At 37.6% G+C, this 20,002-nt stretch overlaps 1 protein-coding gene across 1 annotated transcript in view; it reads left to right on the top strand.

The window, feature by feature from the left end:
- The window catches only part of Vmp1 (vacuole membrane protein 1), a 115,878-nt gene extending 100,601 nt beyond the window's left edge, over positions 1-15,277 (top strand). The window contains exons 11-12 of the mRNA XM_027950230.3: positions 12,408-12,510; positions 13,469-15,277. Of these exons, the coding sequence (XP_027806031.1) occupies positions 12,408-12,510; positions 13,469-13,612 (247 nt within the window). The 3' untranslated portion in view covers positions 13,613-15,277. The remainder of the gene's footprint in view (positions 1-12,407; positions 12,511-13,468) is intronic.
- The last annotated feature ends 4,725 nt before the right edge of the window (positions 15,278-20,002 follow it).

The following is a 20,002-nucleotide window of genomic DNA, read 5'->3' as shown; positions in this document are numbered from 1 at the left end:
TCATGTGTGAGTTTCTGGGCCAGATCCCTATTACCACTAAATCAATTAATCTATCATTTAATTCAGCTGTCTCTCCCTCTGGAGATGGCCCATATTCTTCCTCAAGTGTGTCTCTGCTTTCCTAAATAAACCTTTGTCTGTTTATCTAAGTGGCAAATAATAAGTAAAATAATAAATACATAAGTATAGACATAATAAATGTACTCATCAAACCTAAAATGAATGTTAACTTTTAAAGAGAATTCTTTTCTCTCTCTCTCTCTCTCTCTCTCTCTCTCTCTCGTTTTTTTTGAGACATTGTTGTCAGTGTGATGCTTAGACTGGTAAGACTGGCCCTGAAATCCTGGTCCTCCTACCTCAATCTCCTAAGTACCTCATACCCAGGCATGGACCACCATGCCCAGCACCAAGAATGATTTTTTAATAGACCTAAATCTGTTATTTTATATCACAATAAATATATCAGCAACTTATTCCAGAAAAGAGAATATTTGGATTGAATCAATGGACCCATTGTTGGGCTAGGGACGTAACTCAGTGGTAGAATACTTGCCTCACATGTGTGAAGCCCTGGGTTCTATGCCCAGCACCACAGGAGAAAAAAAAACAGAGAGAGAGAGTGAAAAGATCCATTGTTGACCTGAGCTGAAAGTATTGCCTCTAACTTACTGTAGAAACTTCTTTGTTTGTTCTCCCCTTTACATTGTTAAAACTCCAAGTAGCATAGCATAATCATCAAACTAAATTAGTAAAATTTGGAATGTGGTCTTTTGAAGAATATTTAAAAATATGTGACCACAATTAAGGGAGTGATAAATGGTGGAGAAAAAGGTTAGTATCAGTTCAAATTTAAAATAAAAGTAAGATATTAAGGCAAGGAAGAATAAAAAATGAGTCCCAAGAGTAAGGACAGCTAGAGAGTAGTATAATGAAAAGAGCATAGACTTTGGACAAAAAAAAAAAAAAAAAAGAATCTAGATTTGAATTTGAACTCTGCCACAGGCCAGTTATTTAACTTCTTTCTGTATATGCTTCTAGTTGCTGTTCTTTCAAGCATGTTTCTTTGAGTTCCATTTCTTCTCCAGTTCCGAAGGCCACTGACAACATTTCCAGCTCCAGTCACAATCTTAAATGTCTGGAACCAAATATTTTACAGTTTAGTTGAAACACACTCATATCAAGTGAGTTAACTTCCACAGCATGATTTTAAAAATGCCTTTTGTCTCAAATTTGATATTGCCTATGTTCACAAAGTCTCATTTTCCAAAGTTTCTATTTATTGTCACCTAGAAGATTGAGGGAAAGCCTATCTCTCCTTGTTAGTTTACTTTTTAATCACTAAAATGTCCTTAATCTGGACAGTCTTTCAGCAGAGATTATGTAAATAATTCTTGAGGAAACTATTTTTTGAACATAGTGGGCCCTTTGTAATTATTATCTTATTTGTTTACTTCTAATTAAAGATTGGCTCAGAGAGGTTTGTTTTGTTTTGTTGTTGTTGTTACTAGGGCTTGAACTCTGGGTTTCTTTGCCACGTTATCTCCAGTCCTTATTATTTTTCATTTTGAGACAGGATCTTGCCAAGTTGCTGAGGCTGGCCTCAAACTTGCAATCCTCCTGCCTTAGCCTCCCAACTTGTGCACCATCACACCCAAGATCCTGTGAGCATTACTTACTGCAGTATGAATGAGGGCATAGGAAAGAACCTAGGAGAATGATGAAAGCAACAACTCAGAAGAGGAAAAGATGAATAAAATGAGACATTGAAGGCTGGGGTTGTGGCTCAGCGGTAGAGTGCTTGTATGGCATGTGCAAGGCCCTGGGTTCAATTCTCAGCACCACATAAAAATAAATAAATAAAATAAATAAAGTTCTTGTGTTCGACTACAACTAAAAAATAAATATTTGTTAAAAAAAAAGAGAGAGAGAGCAAGAGAGAGATTGAAATAAGACATAGGATATACCCTATTTCTTACTTTTGTCTAGGGCCAGATTTGGGCAGACTAATCCCTCAGGTGTGCCTGCAGCCTGCTAGGCCAGCCTGTTCTCCTCCACCCCATTCCACCCCTGACCCCAAGTAACATGGAAGGGTACTGTTGATAGTTATATCTCTGGTAATTAGGTATAGATTCAAGAGCTATGTTGACAAATATCCCTAAGGGCTTCTATTCTCAACGTGTGTATGGAGTGGCCTACCTAAATATGATACCCTAAGCATGCCTTTAGTTTATGGTATTTTTAGCATAATAGATCACTCATTGTTTGACAATCCTAATATTCCAGAGTTTGAATATAGGCCTTCTTCCAATTAGAAATAATTAATAGATATATATTTTTTGGATAGTTCTAAAAAGTAGTTGCTAGTATCTTTAGATTTAAGGGAAGGTGTCCTTATTATTTTTATATATCAAAGGATTGATCTAATTATACATGTAAATCTGAAGAATGTAATAAATCAGTTATATATTCTGAAAGAGGTTTTAGGTATTAGCCTTCTGGTTTATGATATGTTTAGAAGGTAGATAGAGAAAATGCTCTGTAAAATCTAATTTTTAATCTAACTTAAATCTAATTTTTAATTTTAGACTTCCTCCATTGAGAGAGACGTGCAGATAGTTCTTAAAGAATATAACCAAATCTAACTTTAAAAATTATAATTAAAATGACATGTTCCAGTTTTCTCACCAAATACAGGATGAGAATTCCCAGAAAATAACATTAAGCATGTGACTCGCAACAAACCATATGCAGAACATTGGCTCATTGTCAGGTTGCCAGGATCTTATTGGAAGACAAAGTCCCCAGTTTTACCACACAAGAAAAGTTTCCATAACTCAATCATTGAACTGGAGGGATGGGGGATGGGGTTGGCTGGAACAGGAACTTTTACCAGATACAGAATGTTCCATGCTCTTCTTTGCTGTCTCCTATTTCTGAGTTAACTTGATGTTTGACCTCAGAGTAGTGCTTGCCCGTGGTAAGAGAGATCATTTCAACCAGTGAGTAATTAAGTGCTTGAATCTGAATGTTGTTTCATTTTCCTTACTACAATGAAGAGCAGTCAGAATGAGCTTTGTGAGCCTGGACTTTTTCTCCTACAAAAAGAAAATATATCCTTTCATTTTAAAATATAAAATGCTTCATGTACCTGAATCTCTGACATGGATCATTATGAAATAATCAGAAAAGTTATGGAAGTGTGGAACCCAAACGTTTGTATTATCTAATAAAAGGATACTAAGGGCTTTAAAATCCCAACTGCTGGGACTTAGTTATGTACTCTAATTTTAACATAACCTTCTTCTGCAGTTTAGGAAAATTTCTTGCCTTTCACATCCATGATAGTTTATGTGTCCTTCTCCTTTGATACTTTGTCCTTCTATGTTTTTGTCATAGATATTTAAAGTTAGCATAATTTGACAGTTAGATGAGAGAGAAGTAGACATTGAATTAAGAAGTTACTGTTGACCATAATTAGAGCATTTCAGTATGATCAAAACTGAAACACATTTATATTGGATTACATGAAACTGTGGAGTAAAGGAAAAGGAAGGCCAAGGTTATTCCTGTCACATTTTAATTGTTCTATAAATATTTGTTGACTAAATGCATTTATTCATTTGTTAACAGGGGAGAAACCACTGTGTGTTTTAGGCCGAGGGAAAGACTAGCAAAAAGCTAGAGATAGAAAATACAAATGGGAAAAAAAAAAAGTAAGGAAAGAAGGCTATGGAAAGCAAATTAATGTTTAGTAAGCACCCCTGTACCGGATGCCTTATTAATTTTTTAATTTAATATGCATAACAAAACCTGTGAGGTACTACTACTGGGTAGTAGAGGGAACCAAGGCACAGAGAAGTTAATTTTATATAAATGGTAAGAGGTGAATGAAGAGAGAGTGAAAAACTATGTGGGTTGATTATACTCTTTAATCAGTTCATCCTTGAAAACTGAAAGTGAAAATTCTACGATGTAGAATGGAGAAGGAAGACATGGAGGCAGTGCTACAGAAGGCAGTGGGCTATCTGTCCCCGTTGGAGGTTGGAGTTTGAGCTAAAGTTCCAGTCTCAGACAGCAGCTATTTGAATTTGATAACATAAATTCTTTCCACACCCTTGTTCACGTTTATCAGCCTGGGCACTGCTGTGGCTCACTGCTGCTGTTACAGTTAGTGCTCTGGGTTTAAATGCATTTTCTTTCTTTCTCCTAGCACCTGCAAGATTGATGTTCCTTCAAAGCAAAGAACACAAACTTTTTCCCCCTAGTTTTCTACTTGCAGGTAGTGATTTTCTGCCTTTCCAGTCTTTCCAATAATTAATCTTAGGTTGAATTCCAGACATTACTGTTACTTTTCAGGGTACACTTATCATCATCCCATTTTCAGTGATCTCAAGGCCAGTAAACACTCATTACTGTCTCATCTTAAACTTAAAATTCTGAAAACTCTGATGTTTTGGTTATTGTTATTGTTTGGATGTTTTGTTTTGAGACAGGGCTTGCTGAATTGTGTAGGCTGGCCTCAAATGTGTGATCCTCCTGTCTCAGCTTCCTTAGTTGCTGGAAGTGAAATCAGTCGACTTTGAACAGGGTTTTGTTTTTGTCAGTCCATCAGTTTTACTTGGGCCTTACAGAATGCTCCTTTAGCTCTGGCCTCATTCATTAACACCAGTGCCTGCTTGGCTCCTGCTGCACAGGTCTGCATTCTAAAACAAGGTTCTGTTTTCTTGAGCTGCTATTTAATGATAGCTTATTTCAAAGAGTAGTTGCTAATTATAAAGAGGTCTTAAATTCTTTCTGATTATAGAAAACAATTTGAAATGTTCAAAAGCAAGGGAGATTGCAGATTCTTTTGTGATCAAAATTTGTTGTGAGGCAGTAATAATCATACACCTGATGTTTCTGGATAAAGCAGTGGTCTTCCTTCTACCTAGCCATGAGGAAACGGATGGTATCATGTTTATAATACCACTCTGCACACGATGGACTAAATTGAGTACAAAAGAGGTTTTAATCATTTAAAGGGGCACAGATGCAAATGAAATTCAAGATGTTTTAATCTCAAATCCTGAGGTTGAATCACAAAGAATTTTAGAAGGTGCCAGAGACTACCAACATATATAAGAAGCTCCTAGATTTTCCACTATAGTACATAATATAGTATATAATTTTGATCCTGAATATATTTTATGTTGGGGTGCTCTTCTAAGTTCCAAGGATATAAAGGAACTTGATTTGAATAGGCTACCAGCTTCAACGTATCAGCTTCAAAGATTCATATTCTGTATTAAATTAAATGGTAATGACACTTTCATTTCAGTCACACAGAATTATTAGATCTTATTTTTAATAGGTTAACGTATAGGTTGATTTTCAGTTAGCACCAGTTCATGTTCTTATTCCTGGATTGATTAGGTAACAGTTGTCTTCCCCCCGTCCCCGTTAAGTTCTAAGGGAAAGATGGGTAGTCTATAAATATTAATGAGAGTTGGTATGAGGTGACCTTTGGCTTTTTCAGAAAATTGCACCATAAACTACCCCCACCTTTCCTGAACTGTCCAATTTAGGAGGAAGACATTTTCATGTAGAGGATAATCTATCATTGTTGAGTCAGGCCAGGAGTCTGAGGTCCATTCTGAGTCATTATGAGCAGAGCTCTAGGATTGGTTGGTCCCCAGAGAAACTGGTGGTTAAATACTGTGAGAATCTTTATCAGACAGGAAATGACAACTCATTAAAATACTAGCCGTTAAGCCTGTTAGATCACTGCCTGGAGTGTGGGGAGGAAAATTTAACTCTACAATGTTTGACTAAAATACACATTTCTAAAAAAAAAAAAAAAAGAGAGAGAGAGAATTATATACCAGACTGTTACCAACAAACAGAATTGCTACTTCATCTTGTTGCTGAACTTTTGCCACACTGTGATCACCTCTTTTGCACAGAAGGCATATCAGCATGTGATGAGAGTAGGATGGGGAAGGGCTTTTATTTCATCCCTGAAAATACATCCCACTATAACCTAAATGTAAAATTCTCTTCAGGACAATAGTCTTTTGGTTTCAGTTAGAAGAGAAACATTTTCTGTTTAGGGTTTTATTTCTGTGTTCCTCGGCCAGATCTCAAATGACAGAATTCACTGGAGCCAGAGGATAAATTTGATTTATTGATTTACATACAGGGGCCCTCATTCAATCGAGGAAATTCTTAAAGCCCTGATATTTATTCAGAACATAATTAAAAGTTTTAGCTGTGGACACAAAATTCTAGTCTCTTGAGGTTTGACTCTCCAGACTGTAAAGGCTCATTAGAAGAATGAGAAAAAAGTAGACCATTTTTGTAGAAATAGCTTTTTCCCCTCTGTTATATTACTTAATAGTCTGCTAACTAAGCCTCAAGATGATTTTTACCTTTTGGGAACAGGGTATAATGTTTACACCTGTTGTTGTAGTTTAGCTTCATGATCTAAACCAATGGTCACTACTGTCAGATGATAATAAAGTAATAGATGTTCTTTTTATTTTCATTTATGTTATTTTCTTTTTTGTATATTTTTGTAATGCATATAACTTTATTGTGGTAATAATACATTAAAACATTATATGACTATACGTACATTGAGGATGTCTTATGAGCACTCCCTCAGTCCACGTGTCGGAAGATCACATGTCATGGGGAGTACAAAGATACTTCAGGGCAAGAATTCTTTCCACACTACAAAAGGGGCTTACTGTGAGTCCTTCTCTTTCTTTGTTCACTTTTAGCATATTGCAGTTTATTGTGTTTTCTGTACTCTATCAATCAGATTTATAGGTTATCATTCCTAGTTTTAACTTAACTAACCGTCACAAAACAGACATAGGCTTGAAAATGTTCATATTAAGACATAATAGAAGGGGCTGGGGATGTGGCTCAAGCGGTAGGGCGCTCGCCTGTCATGCATGCGGCCCGGGTTTGATCCTCAGCACCACATACAAACAAAGATGTTGTGTCTGCCGAAAACTAAAAAATAAATATTAAAAAATTCTCTCTCTCTCTCTCCCCCCTCTCTCCCCCCCCCCTCTCTCTCTAAAAAAAAAAAGACATAATAGAAGGGGCTGGGGATTTGGCTCAAGTGGTAGTGCAGGGCGCTGGGTTCAATCCTTAGCACCACATAAAAATAAAATAAAGATGTTGTGTCTGCTGAGAACTAAAAAAAATATATATATATTGAAAAATTTTTTTAAAAAGACATAATAGAATGAAGATAATACTAATAATGCATTCACAAGAAACAGCAAAGAAGTTGAAACATTGACATTCATTCATTCCTCATATCAGCTCTTTAGTAGTCACATTCAAAAGATAAAAAAGAAAGGCCAGGCACAGTGACCCCTGTAATCCCAGAGGCTTGGGAGACTGAGGCAGGAGCATCACAAGTTCAAAGCTAGCCTCAGCAATTTATGGAAACCCTGTCTCTAAAAAAAAAAAAAAAAAAAAAGCTGGGGATTTAGCTCAGTGATTAAGCACCTGTGGGTTTAATCCTCAGTACCAAAAAAATAAAATAAAATTAAGTACATCACCTAGTTTCATGAAGATAAATTAACACAGAACACATCTGACTAGAAAAATCCAAACAGAATCATGACCAGTTTAAGGAAAATTTCAGCTATTTTCTAATAACAAAACCTAGTTTGATGACACTCTCCTGATGGAAAAGAGATTAAAAGTAAATCAAATGTTGTTTTTTTATATGTGGTGAACTAACATGTTTAAGACACAATTTGAAAGAAGTCCCTTACAAAACAGGAATAATGATGACCAATAAACTCTATGCATGCTTAGAATGAGTGTGTGTTCCATATTAACCAATAAATAAAAATTGACAGATTATGAAAAACAGTCATCCCTCCACCCAGTGTCTGTATACCCTCTGCCAATTGTGTTACTTCCCTGAGAAGATGTTTTGGCATTTGTGAGTACAGAGAATAATGCAAACTTCCCTAAGGAAGAAATTATAGATTTCTTATAATTTATATCAGTGATTTCCAGAAGCAGAGTAATGTATATATTTAAAATTGTAGAAAAATAAGAGATTTTGTTTGCAGATTATTTAGTGCTGACAGAATTTTGCCCAAATGTTATTTAGAATGGATTTTTTTTAACAATAATTAAATTTGCAAAGTAGTTTGTCTTGAGTCTATTCTAACAGACACTTAAATATGTGAGCATGGTAAACAGTTGTGCCCATGAAACTGATTTTTGAACTCTAAATGGATTTGGAATTTTGTAATTTGTCTGCCTGTTTTTCCTCCCCCCCCCCCAACCACCTTTTTACCATTTCTAGGGTTTTTTTTTTTTCTTTTATTATTATTATTCTTTAATCAGTAACCAAATTGCAAGAACTGTCACTAGAATAATTTGTTGGAAATTTGGTTTTTGATATTATATTTGCTTTTGGTTTCTGCCAAGAATAAAAATACCAAGATGCTACCTGCTACCCACAAAGATTTTTTTACCCACCAAGTTGGAGATCTACAAGGAAAATCAGAGATCAATTTTTTTCCTTTATAACATTCTCACCTAGAGTAAGTAGCTATTTAAGAGGCTCTTTTATGTATGTTTTAGTTCAGTTGCTGACTGCAAAATAGCTCTTCCTGTGTTTGTTCTCCAACTGCACGTTTCCTATATCACAAAGCCTCAATTCTTCGAACTTAATCAAAACCAAATGGCAATGGCAAATAGGACTTTACTCACTCACTGAGACATGAGAATTCTTAGACAAATGCACAGAATTGCTATGAATTTAATGGCTTTTAGAGCATGACATTTAGGTTGTTTCCTAAACCAAATGTAAAAAGCCAGTGAACTATGATGTAGGTATGTTCCTTCCCCACCCTGCCCCTATATATGTACTTTTAAAGTTAATCTTCAGTGTCAGAATGGACTCTTATTTCTGGACTGCTGCTTGAAAACAACTTGAGGGACGAGGTTACAAACTGTTATTTTTCACATTATATGCATATTAAGATTGACAACTGTAATTCTAATTTTTGTCTGCTCCATTATTGAAATAGCTTTAATGATTATTAAGAAAATTTCAGTATAAAAATGTTTTGTGTAAACTGAGCCCTCAGTAACTTACACCATTGTTTTTAGAGATGGAGAAATTAAATTAGAACTAAAGTTTTGATGAATACATAATAAAAGATTGAGAGATTGACAAACAATTGGATTTATAGCACTTAAGACCTAAATTCCAAATGTGTTAACTTTTAGATTAATTCAGATCATTTATTTGTTCATGATAGTTTTGGTTTTAATATGTTGCTACTAAAACTGTGGGGTTTTGCAGGGGTAGCACATGCCTATAATTCCTATAATCCTCTGGAGGCTGAGGCAGGAGGAGTGTGAATTCAAAACCAGCCTTAGCAATTTAGCAAAGCCCTAAGCAACTCAGCGAGACCCTGTCTCTAAATAAAATTTAAAAAGGGCTAGGGTGTGGCTCAATGCTTAAGCACTCCTGGTTCAATACCCAGTACCACACAGAAACAGAAAAAACTGGGTTGTTTCTGTTTTTTGTTAAACCCAGAGGGAATTAACCACTGACCCCATATCCCCAGTCCTTTTCATTTTTTAATTTTGAGATGGGGCCTCACTCCTCCTGCCTTAGCTGTAATTACAGATATGCTCTACCACACCCAGCTGTTTTTTGTTTTTGAGATAGGGTCTCTCTATGTTGCCCAAGCTGGTCTCAAGCTTGTGATACTCCATCTCAGCTGGGATTACAGTTGTATGCCACCACTCTCAACTAAAACTTATTTATTTTCAGTTGTTTTCCTAGTCTCTTGTAGAAATCTGTGTATGTCCCCTACACTAACAAAACATCCCAAAGCATATAAAACATAGCATTTTGGTAAATGTATCTCAGCATTAGCCCCGGAATAATTATTTGAAACTTGCACATCATGTGATTGAACAGTGGCCTATAAAAGAACAGCTCAAGTGTATCTCTTACACTTACAATGGACTTAAAATGGCAAATCATTTATCTCTTCAAATTATTTTCAAGGGAATCTGGAATGATTGTTACCAGTCCCTTCCTCACTAGGCTCAACAACAACAAATTAGAATCTTTCTAATGTTGAGATCTTAACTTTTACTTTCTCTGAATTACTTAACTGTAGCTATCCTTTTGTTTGTTTGTTTTTTGAGTATTTTTAGTTGTAGAAGGACACAATACCTTATTTTATTTATTTTATGTGGTGCTGAGGATTGAACCCAGTGCTTCACATGTGCTAGGCAAGTGCTCTGCCACTGAACTACAACCCCAGCCCTCATTGGTAGTTGAAAATGATGACATAGAGTATTAATGTTAAGATGAATGAATTGACTTGTGAAAAAAATAGTTCTTATACATCTGCTGGTTTTGAAACCAATTTTTTTATGCCTGTATTTTGCTGGAGTTTTTGTTTGTTTTTATTCATCTGGTTTCTTTTTCTTTTTTTAATTGTCCATCTTAACTACTTTTATTTACTTATTATTTTTATTGTTGTTAATGGGACTTTATTTTTTATTTATCTGTGCTGAGAATTGAACCCAGTGCCTTACACATGCTAGGCAAGCACTCTGCCACTGAGCCAGAACCCCAGCCCCATCTGGTTCATTTCTAGTATAAATGGTTGAGCTATTTGTATCCCGGGTATATATTACATAAGGAAATGTTGAACTACTAAGGTAAATCTTTCCTGTAAAAAAGATTTATCCTATCCTTGCCTTTTGTAGTTAGAAACATTGATGATATACAACACAGCTCTTCTGGCCTACCACCTTGAGATCATAATGCCATTTAGAGGTCACTTAGAGACCAAGATGGAGATGGAGACTTGTCCATCTTTGATATTTATCATAGCTCTTCTGGCCTCTTCCTTCACCTTTACTGTAAATGTCTGTTCAGTCCTTTTCCACACCTCCTTCAGTGCTCACTTTTGGACCACTCCATCCCATACTGTTCTGTCCTTTCTCCTTCCAGTTCTTTAACATATAACTAATTTCTGTATCAGATATTTAATATTACACATCTTTTGTTTGCGGATCTGTATTTGGGGTGTGTGTGTGTGTGTGTGTGTGAGAGAGAGAGAGAGAGAGAGGATTTTGAATTCAAGTTTCTTGTGGGCATAGATTATTTCTTGTACTTTCTTTTTATTTTTTCCATAATATGGAGTCTAAACACTCCTTTGAGTGTTTGGTGGTGGAGATAATAGGATCAAAGAAAAAAAATAGCCAAGAGTTAAGAATTTGTTAGCATCTGGTAAATACAATTGCTGGAGAAAAAAAGTTTTTTCTTTGATTCCTCTGCTTTTTATTTATTTATATTTTTTTTTAAAAAAAGATAGCAACTGTATTTTTCCAGAAAATAGATGAAGTTAATGTAATTCAGTATACTTTTAGGGAGAATATTATACACTGTTAGAAGTATATATTAGAATACCCTTTTAATGGCCCTAGAAAAGAGATTGGGCTTATTTGCTTCTTAGCTATAGTGTGACAGATGAGAAAAATAAAGGGTACAGAAAATAATGATGTTTGATTTTCTAAGCTGCCCCAAGTTACCATTTTAAAAATGCCTGTGAGCCTGTCTAAAACAGGATCTGCAGTTGCCAAACCGGTTTAACAGCACTGCCTCCGCATATTCTGGGTGAGAGGGAGCTCGGAGTACAGAGCCTTATCAGAGATTGCTATCCCAGTCATCTCAGAACAGGTTGTTTAGTAATGTACAGGAGTTTCTGTGCAATCCATCCACCATAAACCACGAAATGATTCAAGGTTCATAGTTCCTTCTTTGTTCCTTTGTTAATCACTGACTTCTGACTAGGGGGAGGTGCCTCCCAAATTTGCTAATGCATTCTTTTTGGATAAGGATGACGCATGCACGGATTGTCCTAATAAGGACTTAGATTGAGAAAGTACCGCCCACTCTGAGAAGATGGGACAAGTCAGAGAGAGGGCGGGCAGTTTCTTTTTTAACTGGGGATGACACAAGCGTAAGTCATTTCCTTATTAATCGGTTCAAACCAGTTCTTACAGGAACTGGTGGTGATAAATGTGGGACTTCTCAGAAGTCATTCATTTTATTCTTTGTAGCATACCAGTGTGCAATATCAGCTGAGCTGGCCTCACTGTGAGGACTAACTCTTAGTTTCTCCAAGACATGTTAAGAGATTTTTCTACCTTAAAGAGTTGTTTGAAGGAAGAATTTTTATCCACTAAAAGAGTTCACAAGATTTTGGCAACTGATTATTGTATTTTGTTCCTTTCTTAATCTAATCCCTGCTTTTTGAGTCCAGGCGGTAAGTGGAATTTCTTTAACATCTCTCTTGCTTTTCTTCCCAAATGTATCTTTGCCTTGGGCTTCTGTACCCTGCTTTCAGTGCTGTCCCCGGCATAGGTCCGTCTCTGCAGAAGCCATTCCAGGAATACCTGGAAGCTCAGCGGCAGAAGCTTCACCACAAAAGTGAAATGGGCACGCCACAGGTGAGAATTTATTCGGGGTTCTTCTCCCTCGTGCAGTTTCAGGCTGAAATTAGATTCACAGTTCTCACATTTTTCGACAGAGTGAGGTTTGCTTGCCAGTTTCCTTTACAGAAGTTGAATTACCATGTACTTTCTCCTGGGAAATAGTCTTTGTTTTAAATCAGACAAAAAAAGTATAACTACTTCTTGGGCATCTTCCAAAAACAAGCGTAGGGCTAATAGAAAATAATGGTTCAGTTATGTAGAATCAGTTGTTGCCTTGATCTTAAATGACTTATTAGGTATATACCTCTCTACTGGATTAAAAAGTTAAAATTTAAAGCATAACAAAGTATTAGACTTAAGTGAGGTAACTTAAATGTCTACCTGCTGTTTTTCATTTCAGTCGTGAGAAAATGATTTTTTAAAAATAAACCAAGTTTTTTAACATAGATGAACTTGAAGACATTAACTTAAACTAAGCCTGCCTTTTCTGTAAATAGTTCTGAAGCAAGGGGAAATGACTAGAAGAGGATGAGTAAGCAATAACCTGAAATGGGAAATTGCAAGGAAGAGCGCTTGTTTTTTCATGTGGCCCTTTGCTGCCCTCAATTGTCCAAGCATGACTTAAATTTATATCTTAAAAACAGCACCCATTCCCAGAACAAAACTCTTTTTAACCATCTTGACAGTACTCAGCAAGTGTCTCCATGGCAGCTTTAGGGAACAGAAGGCAATTATTCAAGATCATTCTAAACTGTATAAATCAACATTGACTTCGTCCAACAAAGCAAAATCTCTGTGGCCAAGTGTAAAAAGCCCTGATTGGAGTGTAGAGTTCAGGGTAGCTGTTTAGGCTTTATAAGTTATAAGCTTCAAATTCTCATCATTTTGCTTAAAATATGGTAGATGATCCCCTTTTTACTGTTAAACAAACGAAGCCTTTGTCACTTGAATCGTTCTGCATTTCTTCCTGCAGGGAGAAAACTGGTTGTCCTGGATGTTCGAGAAGTTGGTCGTGGTGATGGTGTGTTACTTTATCCTGTCTATCATTAACTCCATGGCACAAAGTTATGCCAAACGAATCCAGCAGCGGTTGAACTCAGAGGAGAAAACTAAATAAGCAGAGAAAGTTTTTAACTGCACAAATTAGAATGGATGGGTTCTGCTTTAAATTGGGAGGACTCCAAACCAGGAAGGGAAATTCCCTTTTCCAACCAGTATCAATTTTAAAAACTTTTTTCCTGAAAGCAGTTTAGTCCATATTTTGCACTGACATACTTTTCCTTTATGTGTTAAGGTATCCACCCTCAATCCAGTTCGCATTATTCTTTTATTAGGGTGGAAAGCGATGTTCAGCTGCAAACCTAACAGAAACTGGCCTTCTGTTTGTTACTTTCTAAAGGCCCACATGGTACGATTAGAGAATTCCCTCCACACAGACAGTTCCTAAGTATGTTAAATATGTCAAGCTTTTTAGGCTTGTCAGAAATGATTGCTTTGTTTTTCTAAGTCATCAACATGTATATAAATTATATAGATTGGATAACAGTCTTGCATGACTATCATGGTACAATTTAATATGCCATCCTGCCCAAACTTCCTCTCCCACCCTCAAAAAGGCCATTTTATGATGCATTGCACACCCCCTGGGGATATTGATCTTTAAATTTTGAGACAGTATAAAAGAAAATCTGGTTGGTGTCTCATGAATGGGCTGACACCATTTTTTATCCTGTATATTTAGAATGAAGTCATGGAAAAACTTTATAAAGACATCTTTGATCATTCCAAAATTGTGTCCATTTTTTGAGCGTTTTGATTTTTTACTTCCTTTTAGCTTCTTCCAACTGACAGCCTTGCCAAATCCACCACAACCAGAATTTCAGAGTCTTCATTTATTTACATGAAAGAGCCACCACCATGGTATCTTTTGTTATGCTGGAATCAGCAGCTACACTCTGCTAAATGGCACCTATGGAGTTGCCCTAGTCTGGGGATTTCATGCTTTGAAAATAGGACAGGAGAGGTGATTATGTATTAAGTCAAAGAAAGGATCCTGGAGAGGGCTGGGGTACAGGCCTGCCTTGTGCAAGGCATTGGGTTCCATCTTCAGCAGCACCAAAAAAAAAATAAGGGGTACCAGAAAGAGAAATTACTCTTTTGTTTCTCATTATCTGTTCATTTTAGCTGCCATGTACTCTGGTTTTAACAGACAGAAATTTACTTTTACATGTAACCCGGTTTCCTTTCTGTATTTTATTCTTAATGTAATTTTCTTTGGGGATGTTTCTGATTGAACCTGTTTATTTGTTTTACTTAGGAAGAAAATAAACAGTTTTATTTTTTTCCTTTAGGAAATATGATACTAATATTGTGTCAAAATAGAATAGAATTGGGGTTAAATCCCAACAAGCCAGGAATGCTTGATTTGCTTTATCAAATCCCACCTGAATGTCTGCTTGTTTTGCCTACCGTCGTGACATCTCCATGGCTGTACCACCTTGTCGGGTAGCTTATCAGACTGATGTTGACTGTTGAATCTTATGGCAACACCAGTCGATGGGCTGTCTGACATTTTGGTATCTTTCATCTGACCATCCATATCACATGTTCTCATTCAAACATTACCCAGCATCATGGTTTTCAAAAACTGGTCCTTTTGTCTAATGGCACTTTTGAGTTCCTTTATACCATGATATTGCAGTAGTATTGAGAGGAGATCTGTGAGAAATTGGGATAGTCTTCAGGACCACACCTAAATAAATAAAGGATGAAGTAACCTGCCTGTGGGTTTTGAAAAGGTTATTATTAACAACCTTTTTATTGTTTTATTTTTCAGCGACATTCTAGCAGTTTGACTCTTACTTGACCTTGCTTGAATAGCAATGTCCATACACTTCTAAATAGATTCGGGTTAGCTAACGTCAGGGTTCCTAAGTCAGCTTCCTGTGTGTTTCATACCGTCCACCTTCATCTTATTTGGTGTTTGTCTAAAGAAAGGAAAGAGGAAAACAAATAGGAATTGTAATGTCTGTACTAAATCTTTAGGGCTTATTGATAAGTTTGTTTTAGGATAGTGTACTAAAAAAAGAAACACTTTGTTTCTTAGGTGAAACATCTAAAAGACTAATACATTCAGTTTATGATGATCACTTATTCCCTGTTTCAAATTAATTTGCTTTGAAAACAAATGAAGAGGGGCCAGGGTTGTGGCTCAGTCATAGAGCACTTGCCTAGCATGCATGAGGCACTGGGTTCAATCCCTGGCACCACATAAAAATAAACAAATAAAAGTATTGTATCCATCTACAACTGAAAAAATATTTTTAAAAAATTAAAAATGAAGAGTACCTTTCCTTCTTTCCTCTAAGTGTTCAGGTGTGATATGCCCAGATGTTCCTGTTGCATTCGAGTTGAGCTGGAGCAGTATGATACCCTTCTGCTCCAGGATTGATTTGCTCCTTTTCTTCTATCCACTGACATGGATACAACTGCATGATCCCAAAGATAAGCCTACCTAATTTCAGTTGGTGGGAAACCAGAAAGCATGCCAAGTGGGTGGTTTGATATTACTGTAAATAAAAGAGGACTGGGGAATTCTAATTCCTTCTTTCCTTTATGTCTCATTTCATGCCTTATACATCTACAATGTTTTACCATGTCTCAGCTCAGTGACTATCTAGCAGTTCAGTACATTAGCAGTTTATGCATGTAATCACTAATGTGGACATGAGCACAATATCCAGTTTTCCATAACTTTCTGTAGTCTCTGCATGTATGTGCATAATCTGGATTGTGGAGTTTGGAAGAAAAGAATATTTTTACTTTTGCTTGGAATGTTGGTGCATTCCTGTAATCCCAGGTACTCAGGAGGCTGAGGTGTCCATCTACAGCTAAAAAAAAATTTAAAAAAATAATTTGAAAAGGGGCTGTGAATGTAGTTAAGTGGTATAGCACTTGACTAACATACTAAAAAACTATACATTCCATCCCCAGTACCAAAAAAAAAGAAAGACCCCAGATATTCTGCTTAAGAATTGACAAAGCACAGATACACAAAATTTTCTGTGACATAATTAAAAATGTTTAAGCTTTCCCATCTTCAGTTGTTGATGTTTTCTAATTTTCATTATGAAAATGTTAGAGCTGGGGCTGGGGTTGTGGCTCAGCAGTAGAGTTCTTGCCTAGCCCATGCGAGACCCTGGGTTTGATCCTCAGCACCACATAAAAATAAGTAAATAAAATAAAGGTATTGTGTCCAACTATAACTAAAAAATAATTGTTTTTTTAGAAAAATAAAATGTTAGCGCTGGCTCAGTAGTAGAGTGTTTGCATAGCATACATTGGACCTGAACCCTGGGTTCAATCACCAGCACCACCAAAAAAAAAAAAAAGTGTTACTACTTGGAAATATCAGACTGTACCCCATAAATATGTACAATTATTTCTCAATTAAAATTTTTTTAAATAAGGTGAATGTGGTGCACTCCCGTAATCCCAGCATCAGCGTCTCAACTCCAGAGGCTTAGGCAGGAAGATCACCAGTTCAAAGCCAGCCGCCAGTCTCCAGCAACTTAGTGAGGCCCTGTCCAAAGGGCTAGGGATGTAGCTCAATGGTAAAGTACCCTGAATTCAATTCCTAGTACAAAAAAAAAAAAAAAGTGTAAGTATTGTGGCATATCTATTATCCCAGTACTGAAGAGGCAGAGGTGGGAAAATAGCTTGAGCCAGGAGTTAAAGATTTAAGTCTAGACAATATATTAAACCCCATCTCCAAGAGAAAGAAATCTTTTTTCTTGTTTAAAGAAGAAATGATAGGGCTGGGGATGTGGCTCAAGCAGTAGCGCGCTCGCATGGCATGCGTGCAGCCCGGGTTCGATCCTCAGCACCACATACAAACAAAGATGTTGTGTCCGCCAAGAAGTAAAAAATAAATATTGAAATTCTCTCTTTAAAAAAAAAAAAAAGAAGAAGAAGAAGAAATGATAGGCTGGGCACAGTGGCACATGCCTATAATCCCAGGAAGGGGGGAGGCAAAGGCAGGAGGATCTCAAGTTTGAGACAAGCATCAGCAATTTAATGAGACTCTGTCTCAAAATTTTATAAGGACTGGGGAGGGTTGGGGATGGAGCTCAGCAGTTAGAGTACTTGCCTAGCATGCATGAGGCCCTGGAGGTGTTGGAAGGAGCCTGGGCAGTATGGCCCCCCAAAAAATGTTCCCTGGGCCTGGTGGTGCACACCTCTAATCCCAGCAACTCCAGCCTGAGGCAGAAGAATCACATGTTCAAATAGCCTCAGTAACTTGGTGAGGCCTTAAGCAGTTTAGCAAGGGGGAAGGGCGGGGGGGGGGGGGGGGGGGGCGGGTTGGTTCTGGGGATGTGGCTCAGAGGATGAGCACCCCTGGGTTCAATCCCCAGAACCAAAAGGAAAAGTAAGTTAAAGGTCAACCTCATTTATTTAGCAAGTACTGTAAGGGAATGGAGGAAAGGAATATTGATTTTTAATCCTTTTTAGGAAAAGCTCAGAATGTTAGAGCTGGGGTTGGGGTTGTGGCTCAGCAGTAGAGTACTCGCTGGGTAAATAGGGTGGGTTTTTGTTCTGTTTGTGATGCAGGGGATTAAACTCAAGGGAGCTCTACCTAAGCTACATCCCAGACCATTTTATTCTGAGATAGTCTCCCTAGGTTACCCATGCCAGCTTCAAACCTGTGATCCTCCTGCCTCAGCCTTCTGAGTTACTGAGATTACAGGTATGGGCCACCAAGCCCAGCATAATAGCAATTTTAAAAAGCTAAGTAATGTTCCATCTCTAATGTAGATCAGAGCTTCTCTGTTCACCAAATATATTGTTCACCAAAATATAAATGATATAATACACAAAACCATTGCATATGAAGAGTTCTTCTCCTTTATTCTCAGACAAGAAAGCACATATGTACTTAAACTACAAGCAATTGAAGAGTCATTTATGGCTAGTTGGGCCTTCCTCAACAAGGCTTGAGTTCACCTGAGGTAATGTGCTTGCCTTGGAGGTGAGGCCTTGAATTGCAGCAAATAACCTACATGTATTTGCATATTAACCAGTACTCTAGGGACTTTGCAAAAACCTGCCCTAGGCAGCTGCTTGCTCATTGCCTTTGGAATTGCAGGGTGCTGGGATAGACAGATGCCAACTGTTCCTTCATATTCTGACCCACTAGCCTTGCACAGTTTGCTGTGTGGGTGTTGATACTAAGAAATTAAAAGGGGGGGAATTGTTTTAGATGGCCCCTGCTTTCCACCAAAACATCCTGGATTCATTTGAGATCTGGAATTCTAATTCTGTAGTCAGGAGACTGGCCCAAACTGTGGCCCAGAGAAAATGAGTCAGTTGCAAGTGGCTGGCTGACTCTATGGGAACAGAAATGAAATGCAGCTTTGAGGATTTGTTAGCCAAATCCACAAATGTGTGGCTTTTTGAAACGTTGGACATCTGTTCCTCCTAATTTGAAATAAACTCTTAAAAACACAAAGTTGCTTGGCTCCTTGTTTCTTTGTGTCAGCACCAGTTGCTGCTCTTAGAAAGACTGGAGTCAGATTGAGAAAATTTGGAGTATTCAGGGCACACTTCAGTCTAGAGGGTGGAACTGAATTGCTCAGGGAAGGGAAGAAGATTTTACACTACAGGGTTTATGTGGAAATCCCCTTCCTGGTAGTCAGCCCAGGTGTCCAACCTGTTTGTTAACCATTTCCAAATGACTCAAAGGACATAGAGGAAGTGCTTGAACACATTCCAGCACTATTTCTACAGTTTAGTCTATTTACATTGGAAACTACGTTCCAGAATTCTTAAAGGGAATGCTCTGGCCTACTCTGGGCATCTTAGGATCCTGGAGCTACCTATCTAAGCTAACCTTCACAGTCCACTCACTGCTTTTGAATGTTCCCAACTTCCTTTGATGGCCTCCCCTCCAAAGCACTCTGAAGAACATGCAATGAGGCCTTTGAGGACACTTTTCCCTCCCCCCACCTAATCCCAAACGTGGCATTTCCTTTTGTTGCCTTTTGGGGACAGAACTAGCAGCTTCTTTCTTCTGGCCTCTTAACTGACCCATCCGGGCAGCATTACTTAATTCTGTTCTAGTCTGTTTTCAGTGAGGTGGGGGAGGGGAAGAATTCTTTTCAGGGAGTGAAGCAGTTAAGGGATTTCAGAAAAGGGATGGTCTGCCTTTTCCTGAAGGTGGGGAACGGCTGTTAGATCACTGTTGCCTGCCTTTGACTCCTCACTATGTGGTATTGGACACACAGAGCAGCTCAGGTTCACTCCTCTTGGCAGCAGCATGAAGCCTGGCTCACCATGTCCCCTGAGAATCATGTTTTTCTCAACTTCTTTTCATTAGTTAAAAAGATTAAGTCTAAGAATAAAGAGCAGAGATCTTCTGCCTGGCTTTTTCTGGGGAGGTGGGTTGGCTGGGATTGGGGCTCAAATCCAGGGTCTGGGGCAGCCTAGACAGGAGCTCTAACCACTTGGC

This window comes from Marmota flaviventris, chromosome 17 (genome assembly GCF_047511675.1).
Source record: "Marmota flaviventris isolate mMarFla1 chromosome 17, mMarFla1.hap1, whole genome shotgun sequence".
NCBI classification, from domain to species: domain Eukaryota; kingdom Metazoa; phylum Chordata; class Mammalia; order Rodentia; family Sciuridae; genus Marmota; species Marmota flaviventris.
The sequence above is the reverse complement of the archived record's forward strand: the minus strand, read 5'-3'. Positions and strand labels throughout refer to the sequence as shown.